The 22,076-nt window shown below is 39.4% G+C and overlaps 1 protein-coding gene across 1 annotated transcript in view; it reads left to right on the top strand.

Moving 5' to 3' along the window:
• The window catches only part of LOC124552402 (5'-3' exoribonuclease 1), a 183,738-nt gene that overhangs the window by 96,311 nt on the left and 65,351 nt on the right, over window positions 1–22,076 (top strand). The window contains exons 19-22 of the mRNA XM_047126666.1: window positions 947–1,070; window positions 7,923–8,071; window positions 11,653–11,816; window positions 19,033–19,228. Coding sequence (XP_046982622.1) covers window positions 947–1,070; window positions 7,923–8,071; window positions 11,653–11,816; window positions 19,033–19,228 — 633 coding nt within the window. The remainder of the gene's footprint in view (window positions 1–946; window positions 1,071–7,922; window positions 8,072–11,652; window positions 11,817–19,032; window positions 19,229–22,076) is intronic.

Genomic DNA, 22,076 nt, shown 5'->3' on the forward strand with positions numbered 1-22,076 from the left:
TGTTCCTCCTGCCACCGAACTTCACTAATTCCCACTATATCTAACTTTAACCTATCCATTTCCCTTTTTAAATTTTCTAACCTACCTGCCTGATTAAGGGATCTGACATTCCACACTCCGATCTGTAGAACGCCAGTTTTCTTTCTCCTGATAACAACGTCCTCCTGAGTAGTCCCCGCTCGGGGATCCGAATGGGGGACTATTTTACCTCCGGAATATTTTACCCAAGAGGACGCCATCATCATTTAACCATACAGTAAAGCTGCATGCCCTCGGAAAAAATTACGGCTGTAGTTTCCCCTTGCTTTCACCCGTTCGCAGCACCAGTACAGCAAGGCTATTTTGGTTAGTGTTACAAGGCCAGATCAGTCAATCATCCAGACTGTTGCCTCTGCAACTACTGAAAAGGCTGCTGCCCCTCTTCAGGAACCACACGTTTGTCTGGTCTCTCAACAGATACCCCTCCGTTGTGGTTGCTCCTATGGTACGGCCACCTGTATCGCTGAGGTACGCAAGCCTCCCCATCAACAGCAAGGTCCATGGTTCATGGGGGTAGGAATTTGTGTTTATTTTTGCATTTATTGCAATTTGTGTTTATATTTGTATTTATTGCAAACTGCAGATTTTTCAGGCCCCTACTAGTGGATAATAAAATAAACTTCAAATGCGAACTGAAATCATATCTGCTTTATAACTTCTGCCCTTCTATTAGACAGAAGAATTCTGAATGTGTCATTTTGTGTGTATATAAACCAAGTATGAGAAATTAATTAAGTAAAATGAACTTAAGGAGTCATGTAAACGGTGAGCATTTTGCTGTTTTTTCCACAGAGAAGATATACAGTAATATTGTAAAACTGTGACTTGTTCCATATTGTAGTGAGAGTTTGTAATTTTGGTCCATGGAACGTAAAAAAACTGCATAATCTGTCTTTTGTGTCACAAGGTGAAGGAGAGTATAATGGACAACAGAACCCTGCGCCTGAAGGTTATTGTGTCAGTGCCGGTAGAGCCCGACCTGTCGCAGCTGTTCAGAACGTACAAGAACATACAGGCCAACTATATGACTGGTGAGCTGGCTTTCTGTTCTTAAAGTCTTCCCACTGATATATTTTGGCATTTTACAGAAATCTCTCAGTGTTAATGCCTTCTACAGCTAACACTGTTATCAGTTATAGTTATGGGCAAGTGCTGTACTGACTGACCTATCCAAGCATGATCTGGCTAATAGGTTTAATCTTCCACGAAGTTTCAATAGTCAATTTGTCTAAAAAATTAAAAATTTAAGTTCAGTTGGGTTACTGATGACTTTCAGTGTTATCTATGTAGGTCTGTAGTTGATTAATGAATGTTTGCTGTTTTAACATACTGACTACATTCTCTTGTGTTTGTTGAGAAAAATTGCATAGGAAAACCAAAAGCTGGAAATGCAGTAGTCGAATAATGTTGAGCAAAAATAATGACAGTGTAGTTTTTTCAGCTGTTGGAATGTACTGCTACTTCAACCTAATGATCTGAAGATGAAACTGGTAATTTCATATTTAATTTGTGTGTGATTGTGCTGGAAAATAGAGGTTGGAGGTAGATGTAATCCTCTTGTCTTAGAGTCTACAGGAAGGCCAAAAAATCGTAGAAATAAAAATTTAAGTGGTGTCATATTATCTCCAGAAAATGAATTTGTAAGGAAGAAATTACTGAAGAAATGTCATTGTGAAATTTTAATGTAAATGGAACACCCTGTCATCATCATTGACAGTGAAAACATTTTGGGGTGGTTGTTTTATGCATGCACTCTATGAAGACACTAGTGGGTGTGGTTGACAAGAGCTGCAGAATTGACCAGTTCTGATTACTGGCAGATGACAATATCTTTAGACATTTAAATGTAGGAAAGCCAAAGTTGTGTGCAGTTCTAACAATCTTAGGAATGTTATGTGTGACTGAGTTTTATTTATTAAGATGTCATTCATATTATTCACAGTTATGAGGTGACTTACCGAACAAAAGCGCTGGCAGGTCGATAGACACACAAACAAACACAATTTTTCCCACGTGGAATGTTTCCTTCCATTATATTGATATTATTCACAGTGCCATACATACTGTATGTCTTTTCGCCATACGATGATCCGTGGTGGCTGGCAGCAATTGTTGCCAGTTTTTGACTGCTCATTGCTAAGTCTTCTGGCAACACTGAAAATTATAGTCATCTCCTATACGTGACAGCGACAGTGAGATGTTGCCGTAGAGATGTATGCAGGATCACATTAAGTGACGGTTGTGGCAGACGTGCAAGGCAGGCACAGTGAGCCAACTTTTACCTGGCATCGTTCTTCTTTCCCATACAGACTGTGGCTTAAGTTGGTAATAACTAGAAAGCAATCGATGTCAATGAGTGCCACCTGATTTCTATTGATTCAGCTGCTGCTCTCAGCAGGTAGAGAACAACATAAGAAGCAGTAACACAGTAAGATTTTCCAACAAGATGCATGTTAATTGCAAAATATTGTTCATAAATTTGTAGATATTACCCAGAAAACTAGATGTTTTACATGTTGTGCAGGGAAATAAGTTTGTACACAAACAATGAATTTAATAAATAATGTAAAAGTTCGTAAACAAAGCTGGATGGACAGTTATTTTCTTTCTTATTCTTTAGCTGTATTGCTTAAGATGTATGGTAAATGGACATTATTACTTACCCCTGCAGTATTTTCCTTCTTCTGGTAGTTAAGAGCCAAAGAAGGTAATACAGATGGCCTATGCATGTGCTCTTTACAGTAGTGTCTCGCAAAGCTTAATGTTCTCCCATCCTCTATGTCATGCTAGGTAGAAAACCCTGCACAAGGGGGGCTTCCAAATGTAAGTTTCACATTATTATGGGAAGTGAAGCTACTTTTATTGATTGCTGCCCTATGTTTCAATGTGGCACATATACACAACACTATTTTTCAACAGTCACACAGTCTGCGTAAACATTAATCAGAATGCCCTACCGATAGTTCAGTTTCTGAATGACAGAAATTTGCTCCTTTGTTGTGAAGCCATTTGAGAATTGCTGTGTAAACATCCTCGTCTTTGGAAAATCTCTTCCCCTCTCTCTCTTGATGATCTTGCTGCTTGACGCAGAGATGGAAATTGCAGAGTGCAAATTTTGAACCTCCCTATTGGCAACACCCAGGTCTGTACAGCCTTGAAAAACTGTTAGCACCATTTCTCTTTGGCTGGATGTGACATTGCATTTTGTCCATATACCACCACAATTTCACAGTGAATCTGTGTGCAGTTTAGATGTTTTGTCCATAAGAATCGTACTGTACCACTTGCTTCAACTACACTGTGCCATTTCCCTCTCACCGTGTGATACTTATGTTATGTAAATAATAGATTTCAGCTTTCAGTCGTCCTTTTTAAATTTTATTGGCAGATCTAGATTTCAGCTAGAAACTAGCCATTCTAAATGCACTATCAGTTTTGATCAATGCATGTAATGCCTGTTGGTTGGGGTTAATCCACAGTTCAATGAACTGTGGATGAAGCCCGACCAACAGGGCTTAATCCACAGTTCAATGAACTGTGGATGAAGCCCGACCAACAGGCATTACATGCATTGATCAAAACTGATAGTGCATTTAGAATGGCTAGTTTCTAGCTGAAATCTAGATCTGCCAGTAAAATTTAAAAAGGATGACTGATAGCTGAAATCTATTATTTACAAGTCAATGACAGTCGCTGCGTGCAACAGCCTTCTTAATGGAAGGTAACCTGACTTACGTTATGCATACCACAGTGGAGTTTATGTGTAGGAACTAGGAAAATGTACTCTCATTTGTGCTGTGTGGCGGTCTTCCTGTGAGATGACGTAACTTACTTTCTGAAGCCAGTACATAATACCCTTCAAGCATCAGTGTCATATAAAGTGGAGCTGGTCAGTAGATCTTATTAACTGGCAAACACATTGGAGTGTCTGACTAGTGTTGTCCCTCTGTTTATCTACATTGCTCTCATGGGAGGCGAAGAGGAAACAGATTAGGTGACCATTTGATGAGAGACGGTGGACAGACCGACACTGTGTATTCTCATACACTGATATGACAAAAATCTTGGGGTAGCAATATGCACATCTACAGATGATGGTAGTATCACGCACATGCAGTACAAAGGGCAGTACTTTGGCAGAACTGTCATTTGTACTCAGGTGATTCACATTAAAAGCTTTCCAATGTGATTACGGCTGCACTACAGGAATTAACAGACTTTGAATGCGGAATGGTAGTTGGAGCTAGATACAGGGAATATTCCATTTTGAAAATCGTGAAGGAGTTCAATATGCAGAGATCCACAGTGTTAAGAGAGTGCCAAGAATGCTAAATTTCATGCATTACTTCTCACACGGACAACGCAGCGGTGGTGGCCTTCACTTAACGACCAAATGCAGTGACATTTGTGTAGAGCTGTCATTGCTAACAGACAAGCAACACTGCGTGAAAAACCACAGACACTAATATGTGACATACAGTGAATGTATCTGTTAGTACAGTGCAACAAAATCTGGTATAATGGGTTACAGCAGCAGACGACTGAAGTGAGTGCCTTCACTAGCAGCACGACATAATCTGCAGCACCTCTCCTGGGCTCTTGACTGTATCAGTTACACCCTACATGACTGGAAAACTGCAGCCTAGTCACATGAGTCCTTATTTCTCTTGGTAAGAGTTGACGGTAGGGTTTGAGTGCAATGCAGGCCCCATGAAGCCATGGGTCCAAGTCGTCAACAAGGCACTGTGCAAGTTGATGGTGGCGCCATAGTGGTGTGGGCTGTGTTTACATGGAATGGACGGACACCTCTGGTCCACGTGAACTGATCATTGAATGGAAATGGTTATGTTCAGCTCCTTGTAGACCATTTGCAGCCATTCGTGGACTTCATTTTCCCAGAAAACTACGGAATTTTTATGGATGGCAGTGTGCCATGTCACTGGGTGACTGAAGAATGTTCTGAACAATTTGAGGGAATGATTCGGCCACCAGGCTCACCTGTCGTGAACCCCTTCGAACATTTATGGGACACAGTCGGGAGGTCAGTTCGTACACAAAATCCTCTGGCAATTATAGACAGCTCAATGTTTCTGCAGGGGACTTCCCATGAATTGTTGAGTCCATGTCACATCAAGTTGCTGCGTTACCCTGGGCACAAGGAGGCCTGGAACAATGTTGGGAGGTATCCAGTGACTTTTGTCACTGTAATCAGAAAATAAATACTACGATAAAAATGAAGGTCAGATACGGGACTATTTTTTGAAAATGCAGATGACCAAAAAGTAGCAATATGTAGCTTTTAAGGGCAGTTACATGCTGGCAGGGGTGAAATACAGGGAGCGAAAGGCTATTTACAATTTGTACAGAAACCAGATGGCAGTTATAAGAGTCGAGGGGCATGAAAGGGAAGCAGTGGTTAGGAAAGGAGTGAGACAGGGTTGTAGCCTCTCCCCGATGTTATTCAATCTGTATATTGAGCAAGCAGTAAAGGAAACAAAAGAAAAATTCGGAGTAGGTATTAAAATTCATGGAGAAGAAGTAAAAACTTTGAGGTTCACCGATGACATTGTAATTCTGTCAGAGACAGCAAAGGACTTGGAAGAGCAGTTGAACGGAATGGACAGTGTCTTGAAAGGAGGATATGAGATGAACATCAACAAAAGCAAAACAAGGATAATGGAATGTAGTCAAATTAAATCGGGTGATGCTGAGGGGATTAGATTAGGAAATGAGACACTTAAAGTAGTAAAGGAGTTTTGCTATTTGGGGAGCAAAATAACTGATGGTGGTCGAAGTAGAGAGGATATAAAATGTAGACTGGCAATGGCAAGGAAATCGTTTCTGAAGAAGAGAAATTTGTTAACATCGAGTATAGATTTAAGTGTCAGGAAGTCGTTTCTGAAAGTATTTGTATGGAGTGTAGCCATGTATGGAAGTGAAACATGGACGATAACCAGTTTGGACAAGAAGAGAATAGAAGCTTTCGAAATGTGGCGCTACAGAAGAATGCTGAAGATAAGGTGGGTAGATCATGTAACTAATGAGGAGGTATTGAATAGGATTGGGGAGAAGAGAAGTTTGTGGCACAACTTGACTAGAAGAAGGGATCGGTTGGTAGGACATGTTTTGAGGCATCAAGGGATCACAAATTTAGCATTGGAGGGCAGTGTGGAGGGTAAAAATCGTAGAGGGAGACCAAGAGATGAATACACTAAGCAGATTCAGAAGGATGTAGGTTGCAGTAGGTACTGGGAGATGAAGCAGCTTGCACAGGATAGAGTAGCATGGAGAGCTGCATCAAACCAGTCTCAGGACTGAAGACCACAACAACAACAACAACACATGCCACTGACAAGGAAACATCTAGCCCCGTGCAATTGTTTCATACTAGCCACAAAGAGTATTCTAATGATGATAGGCCAAAAAAATAAGGGAGTCTTCCAATTCGTAAAAGAGAACTTGTACATGAAAAATTCTGATGATAATTTTATGCAAACCTATTAAAAATTTCTAATGTTTGTGTGTGTGTGTGTGTGTGTGTGTGTGTGTGTGTGTGTGTGTGTGTGTGGGCGCGCGCGCTCTTTTTATGAATTGTATATGACCTTACTGAATTTATTGATTTATGACTGTTTTAAATACAGTGATTTTTTACTGGTGAAGAATTATCTGCCAATATTCTAATTTGTACAGAATGCATAAAGAACAGTAGAACTCATCTAGAACAACTATCCTGAACATAAAATGAAACACATAGTTTCATTTGGAAGGAGCAAAAAACAATATTTCATAATTTTATGAGGCCATCTATGTTTCTAAACTATGGTCGCAGAAGCCGGGCTGGGGCACAGTATCCGAAGCCATTTGCATGTTGGCTATCCAGTAGCTTCCAGGGGCTCCAAAAATTTCATTTGCAATATTTCATGTAATTAATAACCAAATTTAACAATTTTAAATGTTGATATTGACAAGTTATTAAGATGTGTAAGCTTGCGTTAAACATTTAACGCAGTAAGACAAATATTACAGGAAAACGTCCGTTTCTCTCAAGGCAATGTAACTGCCAGTGTGCAAAAGCACTTTATTCATCTAGTATTTGAGAATGAGAACACTTAGCGACCTCTAACTAACTTTACATGTAATTTCAAAACTTTTTCTCATTGGCATCTCGCACAAAATGACGAAAGGAAAAATGTTTATCACTTACATTTCTGCTGTTTGTACAGTAAAACAGCAGCACCAGGTACAGCATTTTAATTTATTAGTCCTTACCTAACAACTCTATTAGCAACACAATTTGCTTACGGTGTCCGCATATATCACTGAATGTAGCTCAAAAATTGCGTCGTTGTACTATGCGTGATTCTGGAGATGCTGACATCATAAACATTGAGCTGCTTGAGAAAGTACCTTTCACTTAAAATGGAGTACAAATTTCCCAGAACTTGGCATGTTCCAACAGAGTGATTAAAAGCAACTATTTTACTCATTAACTCAGTGTAAAAAAATCACAAATTTGAAGCTGTTTTTGCATGGAAGTTTGATTCTTTAAAGAATCAAGGGGGTTATTGGTGGTGACTATTTGTCATGCTGCAAAAGCATTATTAGTGTGTTTACACCATCAAAATGAATGTTAAGTTGTATAGATTTGCCTCACGCTACACATATTGTTTGAGGAAGTGACACTACACAAATATGGTTTGCAATATTTCACGTAATTATTGACCGTGATGCTACCCTGGGATGGCAGAGGCTGGCTGTTTGAAATTCCCTCTCTCACGAATCAGCTGGATCAATTTCAAGGATCCATTTGGAAGGGTGCAAAAGCTCCACTTCCAGAAAAACCACTATGTCTCCAGCATTAATTTAAACTGTTTATGTTGCAGTGGGACAGGCAGCTCAGAGGCTGAGCATCTCACCACACCTGTTATCACGCATCACGGGCACCGTCTACGTCATCAAGCAGGCTGGGGCGTCCTCGTCCGCCAAGCTGAACCTCGGTCTCAATCTCAAGTTCAACAAGAGGAACGAAGAGGTGAGAGACAGTTACAGCTCAAACTCATTTTCGTATCAGTCAAACTCCTCTCCTCCCTTTGTCATTTAGCTGTGGTCACTGCAGCAGTTTTATGTATTACATGAATTGCTGATTCCTATTTTTCTCTTATGTTCATCACTATCATTTCAACTGGCTGTGTCTGTGCAAATGATTCATTTGGCTGGTCACAACCTTTGCTCCGCACATTTTTATTTTATTTTATACTAACTTTTTGCATGCCCATATGCCTGCAGTCGATGGTGTTACTGATATTCTGTTTCATTTCTTCACAGTAGTCTCACTTTTTCTTTTTTTTCTGCCAGATCTGTCCAATAGGCTACACTTCATTTGAGGCATATTTACAACAGTAACTGATTGTCATATCTAGAAAAATCTGTCACTCACGGCTGCCTGATTCTCCACTAGTTTATAGCATGCCCCTCCAGAGATGACATAAACTATATCTGTGGCTCTCTTCCACGTGCCAGGATCTGTACCCTCAAAACACACTGCCAAAATTATTGGTTCTTTTCAGTCTCGTGCTCAGACGTGGTTGACATGTCGAATAACTCACATAAGATACAAATTACCCACACAGTGTTTCCCTACAAGTAATGAGCCATGTCGGAAGGGGCAGAGTGCTACTCATCTTAAAGAAGATGTATCAAGTTGCAGACAGGCCTGAAATGCTGGAGATGGTGGTTGTGTGCGCCTGAGGTGTGCTTGCTTGTGTGTGTGAATGGTGTTTGTTTGTTTTACTGATGAAAACTATGGCCGAAAGCTATAAGTAAGTTTCTTTTGATTGTGCCTGTCTGCAACTTCATGTGTCTTCTCTACGTTAAGTAGCAATCTGTCTTTTACTACATTGTTGACGTCCCACCTGGAGTTTCCATTGTTTGATACAAGTAATGAACCATGTGCAAACAAAATTTGGTTGAAATTGCCCCAGACATTCATGCATTAAGCTTTTAAGTTAGCCCTTTTCACCCACACCTATGGAAGGTAGTGGTTCTCAGCCATGTTGTACAGCTTCCTACCACCGACTGAATCTGCTTGGAACAAGAGCCTCTCCAGCTTCTCCAATCTTCCAATAACCTTGCTATAGCTGCTTCACTCATCTAGCTGTTGTCTTCCTACCCTTTTGCCACTTGTCCCCTGTCCTTCCCCCCAGTCTCTTGCCTCCCATATCCATCTTGGGCTCCTTCTGAGGTGCCTTCGACTTTGCAGACTATCTTTACATGCCTGTACCATTTTAATTTTTTATCCTCAGTCTTCTCTTGTAGGGATTCCTCTTGTGTTATCTCCCAAATACTTTAAATTCTCTAGTTTTCCATTTTTGTTCTAACTGTCTGACATCTGAAGAATGTCATTTAACTTTGTTTTTTCTCGATCCTTCCTGACTCATGTTTGTTCAGTGTATAGAATTAGTATACAGTATGTATCAGAGCAAAACAAAACTGAGACAAAATTGAGAGAGCTGATAAACAGGTATAGGGAAAGTTTTTTTTTTTTTTTTTTTTTTTTTTTTTTTTTTTTTTTTTTTTTTTTTTTTTTTTTTTGCAGAATTTTGTTGTTATTTTTTGCCTGATTTTGGTGTTGCTTTTTGTCTGATTTTGATGTTGCATTTTGCCCGATTTCGGTGTTACTTCATGATGAATTATTTTTGAAATATGTTCTGTATTTTTGTCATATTTCATTGCTTCTAAGTCATATTGAAAATGAACATACACCTGTCAGTTATATTTATTGACAGCACATGCCTCATTTATTTCTGTAATTTGCTTTAATATAAAAATATTAAAATCAACCCACTAAGGAAGAAATAACTCTTCATCCAAACTATGTTGAAAGTTTTTCAAAAGAAAACATTCTCATAATCTGGGGACAATATGCTGTCACATTAATACTAGGTGTTTTATTTATCTTGCTACCTATCCCCCTCCAGACATCCTTTTTTTTCCAGGAGGAGGGTGGGGAAAAATGCACATAACAAAATTGCCTTTGACTCTACTGTAAAAGCACGCAGTGAATGTACCTGAAGTAAAGTAACTTGTCCACTGGCTAGAATCAAATGGAAACACAAGGAGAATGATGATGAGTTTTTAATCAAGGATCACCTTTGCTACTGTACACAACACATCACTTAAAAGTACTACAATACTGTAATACATGTCAGACCTTAAAGAAGAATATGCCTGCCCTCAGTCCACCATCAGGCCACTGTCACCCAAATGCTCCACAAATCTGGATATTGTACATTTAAACTGGCCAGCCAAATGGGGACCCATAATGAAACCCATATAAAACTTTGTCAGTTGCTGATAATGCTCTGTCTCACTTGAGTGCTCAGCATCTTGACGTCCACTTTTCAGGAAAATTTCTTTATTACATTTCATTTCCTTCACATGTCTCAGCTGTTGGCTTGCATTGAACATTCACTTATCTCTGTCATTTCTTCCATTTTCCTGTGTTACACAGCTCAAGTACGTGAAATTTTCCACCTTTTACAGCTGCTCTCCACCCAGTATCCTTTTTTCCTGTTGTGAGTGTCAGCTCACACTCCTTTGCTTTAAATTTTAAGACCTACTCGATCACAATTTTTAACTAAACTTTTAATTACTTTTGTACTTCCTCCTCGTCATTCCCTCATACGATTAAACACATTCTGCATTCATATCCTGAAGCCTGTGTCACAATGTCCACACCAGCCTGTCATAATGGTCTCACTTGAGTCTTTTGTGTGGCAATTTCTCACCTACCCAGATGACACCAGTTTTGTGCATTCAGTTTCTCCCAACACAGAACCATTACAAAATCTTCATGGCTGCAATTCAGCAACTGTATAAATTTGAAGAGGTTGAAAAAATCAGCCAACCAGTTGCAAACCAAAGGTTTATTTAGCCCATAACTTAGGTTTTGATGTTTATAAAATACTTACGTTATGCAGATATTTTATTCTTTGGGCTCCTGTCATAATTTAATGTAGACAAGAGCTTTTACCACTTGGCAAATACAGTTATGCATTTATTCTGACATATGCTGAGTGTAATCTGGCTGTTGTCTTAAATCACGGCATGTGATGTTTCTGGTTTTTATGTCAATTTTATATATGACAAGAGCCACTCAGCTTCAGCTAGTGTAATCTACCGCTATGCGATGTAACAAGGCACACTCCTTATTTCATTTTTCTTCTTGTGTCTCCAGTTGCTTTAACCTTTCACCAAATCATCCCCCATTATTGCTTCTATTGGTCCTTTCCAGTTACCCTATACACTCGTACACGGTTAATTCCCACCGACTTTCACTAACCCCTCCCATCCTGTGCCTCCCTCTCCCCAACAAAGGTCCCTACTTGTCCCAATTTGATTAAAGCATTGGAAGATAACTTTTTCCATCGTCCTTCCTCTGTGCCTGTCTGCTTATCACTGCCTCTCTGTCCCCCCCCCCCCCCCCCCCCTCTCCCCTTCATATTGCTAGGGCTTTTTCAGAATTATTTAGCAGTATCATTATTTGGAAACAGTTATGACATAAAATGTTTGAGAATAGTTCTATTTATTAATTTCAAATTTTCTCAACTCCAGGTTCCCGGCTACACACGGAAAGAAGGTACGACCTGGTTGTACAGTCAACGTGCAGTGGATGTTGTGGCAGCATACGTGAGGGAGTTTCCGGATTTGTTTCAGTACCTCACGTCAAATGTTGGCAACGACTGCTTTGTCGCTAGTGATGTCTTCCCTGGGAAAGAGTAAGATAAAATCCATGATACTTTCTAGTGTTAAGTTTTGGTGTAACAGCTGCCTCTTTTGTTTATACTTGGTAGTATTAAGAGAAGTATTAAGAGAAGTAGATGTCTGAAAAAATTTAAAATGAAGAAATCAATGGTCAAGAATATCTCACCTATTGTATAATAACATAGAAATAATTAAAAACTAAAAGAAGTATGTGGTGATGGTTTTTTGCATCAGATATTTACAGCTATGATACTGCAAGAGTGATTTGACAGAACACTGAAAGACTTAAGTCAAAGCTAGGCCCCTGGAGTAGGTTACATTATGTCAGAACTGCTGATAACATAGAGCGAGCCAGCTATTAGAAATGTGTTCCATCTGGTCTGCAAGATGTATGAGACAGGTGAAGTACATTCAGACTTCCAGGAGAATGTAATAATTCCAATTCAAAAAGCAGAAAGGGTTGTAACCTATCTCCGATTTTATTCAATGTGTACATTGAGCAAGCAGCAGAGGAAACCAGAGAAAAATTTGGGGTAGGAATTAAAGTCCAGGGAGGAGAAATAAAAACTTTGAGGTTTGTTTATGACATAGTAATTCTGTAAGAGACAGCCAAGGACCTGGAAGAGTAGTTGAATGGAATGGACGTTGTCTTGAAAGGAGGATAAAAGATGAACATCAACAAAAGCAAAATAAGGATAATGGAATGTAGTCAAATTAAATAAGGTGATGCTGAGGGAATTGGATTGGGAAATGAGACACTAAAAAGAATAGGTGAGTTCTGCTATTTGAGCAGCAGAATAACTGCTGATGGCTGAATGAGAGGGGATGTAAAATGTAGATTGGCAATGGCAAGAAAAGCATTCCTGAAGAAGAGAAATGTGTTGAGATCAAATATAGATTTTAAGTGTTAGGCAGTCTTTTCTGAAGGTATTTGTCTGTAGTGTAGTTCTGTATGTAACCAAAACACTGATGATAAGCAGTTCAGACAAGAAGAAAATAGAAGCTTTTGAAAGCTCACATAACTAGTAGTGTTGTTGTAATCTTCAGTCCAGAGATTGGTTTGATGCAGCTCTCCATGTTACTCTATTTTGTGCAAGCTTCTTGATTTCCAAGTAACTAGTGAAACCTGCATCCTTCTAAATCTCCTTGGTGTATTCATCTCTTGGTCTCCCTCTATGATTTTTACCCTTCGCACTTCCCTCCAATACTAAATTGGTGATCCCTTGATGCCTCAGAACATGTCCTACCAACCAATCCCTTCTTCTAGTCAAGTTGTGCCACAAACTCTTCCCCAATTCTATTCAATACCTCCTCAGTAGTTATGTGATCTACCCATCTAATCTTCAGCATTCTTCTGTAGCACCACATTTTGAAAGCTTCTATTCTCTTCTTGTCTATATAATCCATATTTCACTTCCATACATGGCTACACTCCATACAAATACTTTCAGAAAAGAGTTCCTGACACTTAAATCTATACTGGATGTTAAGAAATTTCTCTCCTTTGGAAACGGTTTTCTTGCCATCGCCAGTCTACATTTTATGTCCTCTCTACTTCGACCATCATCAGTTATTTTGCTTCCCAAATAGCAGAACTCATTTACTACTTTAATTGTGTCATCATGGTTATCATTGTATGTGCAATGGCTAGTAGGGTGGCTGGATTCCCTATCTGTTGCTAGATGTGCTAGACTCCATGGAGGATGCACTGACAAGCTGCACAAGCATGGAGTCTGTGAAGTTAGCTGTGAGTGCAGAATAGTACATACTGGTGAGGCAGGAAGTTATGTTAACACATACCCAATGGTATACGGTTGGCATACAGGGTTCCGACAACACAACAAGCCAACCGTGGCAGAACACGGCACTGATTCAAGCAAAACTACACAGATCCAGGAAGCTTGCATAGTAACCAGGCAGCCACATATTTGCTAGAGAAAGATAAATAGTGGAAATTTAAAATTTGATGCATCCTGCCAACAAGAACTGCGATGATAGATATAAGCTGCCATCATTTCTGCAGCCAGTAGTAGTTGGCCTATGGATTTAATGGCACTCTGAGACTGCCCTGTCAAGTGCTGCAGTAACCATAGCATCCGAAAACATGTGACCCACTGAGTTGTCTCAACTGCCACTGGACACCTTGGGACGAAAATGCCAAGTCATTGAACTTGCTTGTCCTTCATTTGCCAATGCCAGCCAACAGAAATTAAAATAAAAGCTGCTATCACTAACACAAATGAACAGAGGTACTTGAAAGTTGCATGAATAGAAAAATAATTGGTACAGTACAAACAACAGAGGATTGGATAGAAAGAAGTAATGAGGAGCGTTACCAAAATATACAGAAAGAAAATCGTCTTTGGGCACCTCTACTGAATAAGTGACACTAGGCTGAGAAACAAACATTGCTGGACTTCTGGAAAAAAGGAGTAAAAGATAACATGGATTGCAAAAATAAGACAAGAAATAGAATAAAATAAAATCAGAGAATAGGTAACAACTAAAAGAATAAAATACTAAATTGAGAAAGTTTTTGAACCAGAAAAAATAATAAAACTACAACAACATACACAGAAGAAAGGAATAGACAACATCAGGGGGAGATGAACTACTGTATAAATAGGAGACTCCAAAGAATTAAGAGTAACTGAAGTTATTACATTACATCTATTAGTCATCGTGGATGTATGTGTATATAGTTCAGTAATAGTCCTGGCAAACTAACACTGTGAGCGGGATTAAATTAGACTATGTACAATATGAATACAGCAGTGGCCCAATCATAATTATAGCACCCTGAAGAAGGTGCTAGCAACAGTGGCCGAAACACTGGTCTGAAAGGCAACACTACAAAGCTGTCACATATCTGGAAACATTTTAGTGGAGATAACAGTGGCTACAGAAGCTTACGCTTGCTGTGCTGCCAGACAGTGGCGTTTGTCATCTGCAATTCTTGTCTGTCTTATCTTTAGTCATGTGGCAATCTCTTCTGCACCTTCAGTGGGATACTGCACATACCTTTAAATGGTTCCATTGGAAGTACTGACATTCTTCCTGAAGGTAAACTATAGCAAACCGTTCTTTTTGATAATTTTATAGTTTTCTCTGGAGAAGTTTCACTTTCCAACAGTATCCTTTCGAACAGTCTGTGCATAACCTACAAACTGTTCGAAAGGATACTGTTGGAAAGACTTAAACCAGTACTGGAGGAGCAACTACCAGTGGAGCAAGCAGGTTTTAGACAAGGAAGAAGCTGCTGCGACTAGATGCTGGCACTTACCACACACATTGAACGAGGCTTTGAGGAAAAGAAGAAAACAGGGATAGTCCTCATTGACCTGACATCAGCGTACGACACTGTATGGCTAAATGCTCTTATGTTAAAACTGGCAAAGATAGTCAAATGCAAAACGTCGTTGAAGCTCATGAACAACATGCTGAGCGAAAGGAAGTTCAGGGTCAAATTAAATGGTGAAACCAGCAAGTGCCATACCCTAAAAAATGGTCTTCTGCAAGGATCAGTCTTAGCTCCCTGGCTCTTCAACATCTATATAGCAGCTTTGCCTGATCTGCACTCACGTAAATTTGCCTACGCAGATGATTTAGTTATTACAGCACAAAGTATCTCGTTTGAAAACCTGGAATCAATACTAAATGAAGATCTAGCTACACTGAAAAAATACTATGACAAATGGCATTTAAAAATCAATGTGAAAAAAACAGTAAGCACAGTCATGCGTCTAAACAACAAGGAGGGGAACTGCGCCTGGTTATAAATGGTAAAGCCACAAGAATTTCCCAAAATATCTCGGTATTAAGCTAGATCGCAGCATGACTTTCAGACAACACCTAACTGATACTGCCCAAAAGCTAAAGACGAGAAACAACCTGCTCAACAGACTGGCAGGCACCACTTTGGGTTGTTGCACAGGCACTGGTGTATAGCGCTGCAGAATACTGTGCCCCAGTCTGGAGCAGAAGCCCGCACGCCAAAAAGTGGATGTACAACTAAATGCTGCCACTCTGAGAACCGTCACCGGTACTCTCAGGCCAACCCCCGTTGAGTGGCTTCTGGTGCTGGCAAACATTGCTCTGCTTCCATACGTAGAGAGAAAGCAACCCAGGACATAGTAGAAAAAATTGAAGCAAACCCAAGGCTACCTACACATGCCGACATGGGAGGACCCACGAGACTCAAGTCCAGGAAACGTATCGCCTGGAGCAGAACATTGGGCACAGAGGGTCTCAATGCTGAATGGAAGAATGCATGGCAGGGTCTGAGAAGAGGCATCGTGGAAAACCATCACCTAATCCATGACCCAACCAAAAGGGTTGAAGGCTTCAATCTCAACAGGAAACACTGGTTGGCCCTAAACAGGTTTCGCACGGGAGTTGGACGATGCAGACAGCAAACAACCAAATGGGGCTATACAGACGATTCGTGTTGTGACTGTGGCGAGGTACAAACAATGGACCATCTTCTGGTTTGTAACATTCATGGTTTCAGAGACGGCTCTCTGATATCACTCCACAAGTTAACGGACAATGCTAGGAAATGACTCCATAATCTTAATGCCACTGTGTAATTAATTGTCTTCAATTTATGTTATTTTTGTTCCATTTAATGTAATAATGTAGTTTCCCTGACATAATTGTAATGTAATAACCGATATAATTTGTTTCCACATTGTAAGTTCCAAACGTTTATTGTGATTTATATTAATCTTATGTGTTCTTTGTAAAATGTATCTGGCAGATCGAGCAAGAAATAATAATAACTTTGGGACAGTGTCATTCCTCAGAGCTCCTTTCTTCCACCAGTCCCTGCAATACATCCTACGTTCCCTTAACCCTCCTGGCCGCAACCTTTGTTACTCACCGTCCTCACTCATCCAGCCCCTCCCCTGTTCCCATTCCAGCACTACACATCCGTCATTTCACCACCACACCCAGTCTTTTTATTTATCTTCTTTTCCACTACTCTCCCCTCCCCACCTCTCCGATGCCCTCAGTCTAACTTGCGGCACTTCGCAGTCCGCCACCCCCACCATACTATCCCTCCCCCTTCCCTACTGCAGCCTCCTCCTTAGGCCGGTATTACACTATCAAATTTCTTTGTCAAAGATTTGATCAAAGATGTGATCCAATATTCCGTCCAATATATTTGACAAAGATCTTTGACGTAGCGCTAGAAGGGGTATTACACTGTCATCAAATTTTTCGTCAAAGTTCAAGATGGCTGACAACAACTTGTTATTAACCGCAGCAGTTCTACGTACTCCAACTGCATTGTGTGTACATGCGGAAAAGAAGTGGGGGGGGGAATGGAACCATACATACGAGGTTGACAGTCTTAAAAGTCCTGGGATTAACAACTTGATAATAAATTCAGTTGGGAGGAGCACACCACAGAACTGCAGAAAGGCCTTAACAAATCTGTAAAAAGCTTGCATACTTTCATTCCATAATGTCATATGGGATAATATTTTGGGGTAAATCTTGAAGTCAAACAAAAGTTTTCAAGGTCCAAAAGCGTGTAATACGTATTATTTGTGGAGTAAATTCACGGACCTCCTGCAGAAACCTCTTCAAAGAACTGGGTATACTAACTACTGCCTCTCAGTATATTTACTTCTTAATGAAATTTGTCGTAAATAATATATCTCTTTTTCCAACAAACAACTCAGTTCATACATACAATACCGGGAACAAAAATGATCTGCACAAGGACTTAAAAGCACTTACTTTACTTCAAAAAGTGGTCCACTACTCAGGAAGACTCACCTTCAATAATTTGCCAGGAAACATAAAAAATTTAGCTATAAATAAAGATCAGTTTAAAAGGAGCCTGAAAGACTTACTACTGGCCAACTCCTTCTACTACATTGGCGAAATTTTTAATAGAAACAAATGATGTATTTATTCATATAATTATTATTGTTATTTCAGCTTAAAAAAAATCGACATGTTCCACATCCACGAGGATCTCCTCAGCATGGATCTATGGAACGAAAAACTAATCTAATCTGGGTGAAGCCGTGGGTTTTACGACGACACGATAAAAGCATTCAACAACACTTGTTACGTGAGCTTACAGTGGAAGATGTCAAGTCGTACATCAATTACTTAAGAATGGATGAGCATACATTTCTGTATGTGCTCAATGAAGTGTATCCTCATATCACAAAGCACAATATTCACTTAAGAACTGCTACATCTTCAGAAGACAGGCTCACTATAACACTCCGATTCCTTGCTACAGGAGAGGGTTATGTTAAGTAAGGTTAGGTTAGGTTAGGTTAGGTCTCCAATCTTCTTAATCTATTTCTGTATTCAGGGTGCCTCACGTTGTAAAGCGCCTCATCAGCTTCAGACATCTCTATTAATTTTGTAGTTGTCGGCACACACCAATTGTATTTACCGGCAATGGTTATAAAAAGGCTACAGACGACAGAACGCTGCAGCGATGCTAGCGCTCCATGTGGTAACATGTCACATTGCAGTGAACAGAAGACAAGCGGTTTCTTTGATCAAATATACAGCGGGGCTCTAGATTTGATCAAATATTGGACGACATTTGACAAAGTCCCTATTACACTGTTAAATATCTTTGACAAAGATATTGGACAAAGAAATTTGATAGTGTAATACCGGCCTTACCCCCACCCAGTTGCCACTCCCATCATGCACTGGTGCTGCTGCTCACAGTGTGGTTTCAGTTGCCTGAGGCTGCAGTCGTGTGTGTGAGTTGCGCGCCCGCGCGCGCATGCGTGCGTGCGTGTGTTGTTAATGAAGGCCGTAATGGCCAAAAGCTATAATGGTGAGAGTCTTTTTGTTGTGCCTATCTGTGACTCAGCACCTCCGCTGTATGGTGAGTAGCAACTTTCCTTCTCATAATATTGTTACATTCCATCCTGGATTTTCCATTGTTTGATTTGGTCCACGAGGAAGGTTTTCCCTAATGTGTATTTTGTGCAATCTTTCTAAATCCTTTGATGGAATTTACTACAAAATATATTCTCCTTCTTTTGGAGTTCCTCTGTGAAGATTCCTTCTTTGAAAGTGTTTACAAAATTCAGTCCATATTATTTAGTGTGTAATTTTTTTTTTTTTTTTTTTGCAACGTCGTGCTTTACTATGTCGAATTCCTAACAATTACACTCCCAAATTAACACTCAAAGCAAGCAAGGCTCAAAACTCATGTCCTATTTGCATTCTCTCTACTAGCTGGAACTATGTTTCACAAATAAATACGTGGATCCGCAACCAGCACTGTTCGTCTGTTGAACGGAGGCCCTGTGGATCACAGTATTTGGAACCGGAAGTCGGTGAAATGCTCATGGAGATCGTGGATGCCCACCACGCAAAGAAGTTAGCAAGCAAGAATGTTGGCATGCATGTGAAACCAAGGCTTCTGTACAGGGTAAGTCAGGTCAGATAACAAGTGTACACACAAATGTTCATTTGAGGCAGATCCTCAGTTGTAGTGGAAATACTACTTATACTTATAGGAAACATATGGTTTTCAAATTGTAATATGTTAATTGTTAAAGAAAAACAGCATTTGTATAAAATCAAAGCTAAACAACTGCTGTTTCATTTGCATGATCACTTATAAAAAATTTTGTCATCCAAGAGGCAGGTGTCCTCTTGAACACAGTTTTTAAGTCTATGCCGGAAGTTACTTACTCACAGCTTGGTGCAATGAGCATTGGTCAGTCAAGCCCATCTCTTCTTTAGTGGCAGCTTTCAACTCAATTAAACTTTGGGGCTTGTAACATAGACAAGCTCTTCTCAAATATTCCCACAAAAAAAGTCACGAGCAGACAAGAATGGTGATCTTGGTGGCTGCAGCATGTCACCGAAATGAGAAATGAGGCATCCGGGGGAAATGTTACTCACAATTGCCATGGATGCATTTGCAGTGTGCAGTGTTGCATAATAATATTGTTGAAAATGAACACTATGCATGTTTATTTACCATCTCCGTAATTCTAGCTGAAAGAAAATGTTCAGCATTTGTACATAATGTTCAGTGTTCGTAGTCACTATTATTACATTCTCAAAAAATAAAGTTCAGTTAAGAACACCGATAGCAGGTATGGCACATCAAACTGTCACATTTGAGGAGTGAAGAGATCTTTAATGAACTCGAAGCTGTTTAGGGGCCCAAAAAGTGATAGTTTTGTTTGTTAATTGACACATTTAACTAGCAATGTACCTCATTCCTCATAAACACTATTTCATTTGGATCATCCTCATAGTTCATCTGCATACACACAGCAAAGTTGTCTAATTGTTGGAAGTCTGTAACTTTGATCTGCTAAACCACCAGCGTTTTATACAGATGGAATTGTAAATTTAGTTGTAACAATTTTTTCTCACAGACTCCCAGTTCATCTGTGGATGGAAGACATATTAACGTGTCGATCTTTTTACACTTCCGATGACTGATTCTCTCACAATGATGATGTTTTCAGGTGTTCTTGCTTTTTTATCAGAACCGGGCATTGCAAACTCAGTATTGTATTGTGTTTCAACTCAGAGCTGTGTGACAGGAATGGCAATAGAGTATCTGCCATGTTGCAATGGCTTTTAGGACAAACATACTGTATGCAAACTCTCAATCTTTTGTTGTCACAGTTCCATTCCTGCTGAAATGGTGGATAGTCCCAAAATGAATAGTCTGTGCCATCTCCTTCCCACCACTAACATGAATGTACTAGTGAATCTAAAAAAATTGTGTTTCCGGTAGCTCACCCTGTATTTTGTGGACACGTATGAGTGCTTCACAGAGAATTATCATATGCTTTTCTTGTCATAAGTTCCATTCAGCATGTATACAGATAAGCTCACAAAACAAAAATGTTGACACTTTCACCTGTATAGGGCAGCAAAAATTCATAAGTCTTGCAAACTGAAGCTCTGTTTATGGAATGTATGGCCTTTCTTTTCCCCTTGGCTTGCTGCCATCTGATGTTCACAATTGGCTTTAATCACTTCACGTGAAACTCCCATCCAAATTAGGTCCCCATGTTCATGTTTAGCATAGGAATGATACATATTTCGGAACTTTCCATTGAAATAATGCTGCAGTATTGTTCTCTCTGCTGCGCTTTTGAAGGTCTGAAGGGCAGGAAACTCTACAGAATTCCTGTTTAAGGGATGTATGCAGCAAGCAGAATTTTCAAGCATTAACTACATCACCTATAGGTTTAAGTTTCACTGATGAGAATATTGTGTAACAAAGAACTGAATTGGTTTCCTCGTGCAAATTCTTTATTCAAGTTGCTGCAGAATAATGTGAGGTAAAATCCTTGACATATCAATGCTGTTTATTTGTCTGCAGATGGTTGAAATAATCAATGATGATATGTAACTGATCCAACACATCATTATGGTTTAATTTGGTTTAGTGAATATTAAATTCATAAAGACTTCTTTATGGTTTTCTCATTCGTTTACTTGCGTTTAGTGAATCGTTACAGCAAACAAAAGAAATAAAAGAAGGAAAGTCAAGCATAAAACCAGCAAATAAAATCTGAATAAGTAGATTATTTCAACACTAAAACACTACACCACAGTGGTACAACCAGAATGTTTATATGGATCTGAATGAATGCCTAACGATGAACTATAAGATGGACAGACTAGAGATACTGGAAAGAAGGATTATTAGAAAAATAATGGGTGCAATAAAAACTGCAGATGGTTTGAAAATAAGAAGTAGTGGGGAGATCTACAAAAATACAGAGAAAATATCTGAAGTAATGGCCAAACGAAGATTAACCTTTCACGGACACCTCTACCGGATGGATGGAAACAGACTAACAAAACAAATACTCCTATATTTCTGGAAGAAGAAGTTGACAACAGCATGGATTACAGAAGTAAGGAAAAATCTAGAAACAAACATCAAAGAATCAGAAATAGCAGAAAGAAACTGTTTTAGAAATTAAATACTAAATTTGGAAGGCTTTCAAAGCAGAAGAAATAAAAAATCGGTAACAACATGGACAGAAGAAAGGAAGAGATTTCATTGGGAGAAAATAAGGGAATACTGGAAAAATAGGAAACAACAACAAAGGAAGAAGAGGAACTGAAGTTGTTAACATGATCCTAGTTGGTCAATATGATTCTTTTTTAGAAGAAGAAGAAGAAGAAGAAGAAGAAGAAGAAGAGTTTATTTCAATCCTTGGTATTTTACAATTGTTTCTATGCCACACTAAGGAATTTTAAATGCAAATACTAGGTACAATAGATGGATGACA

This window comes from Schistocerca americana, chromosome 10 (assembly GCF_021461395.2).
Source record: "Schistocerca americana isolate TAMUIC-IGC-003095 chromosome 10, iqSchAmer2.1, whole genome shotgun sequence".
NCBI classification, from domain to species: domain Eukaryota; kingdom Metazoa; phylum Arthropoda; class Insecta; order Orthoptera; family Acrididae; genus Schistocerca; species Schistocerca americana.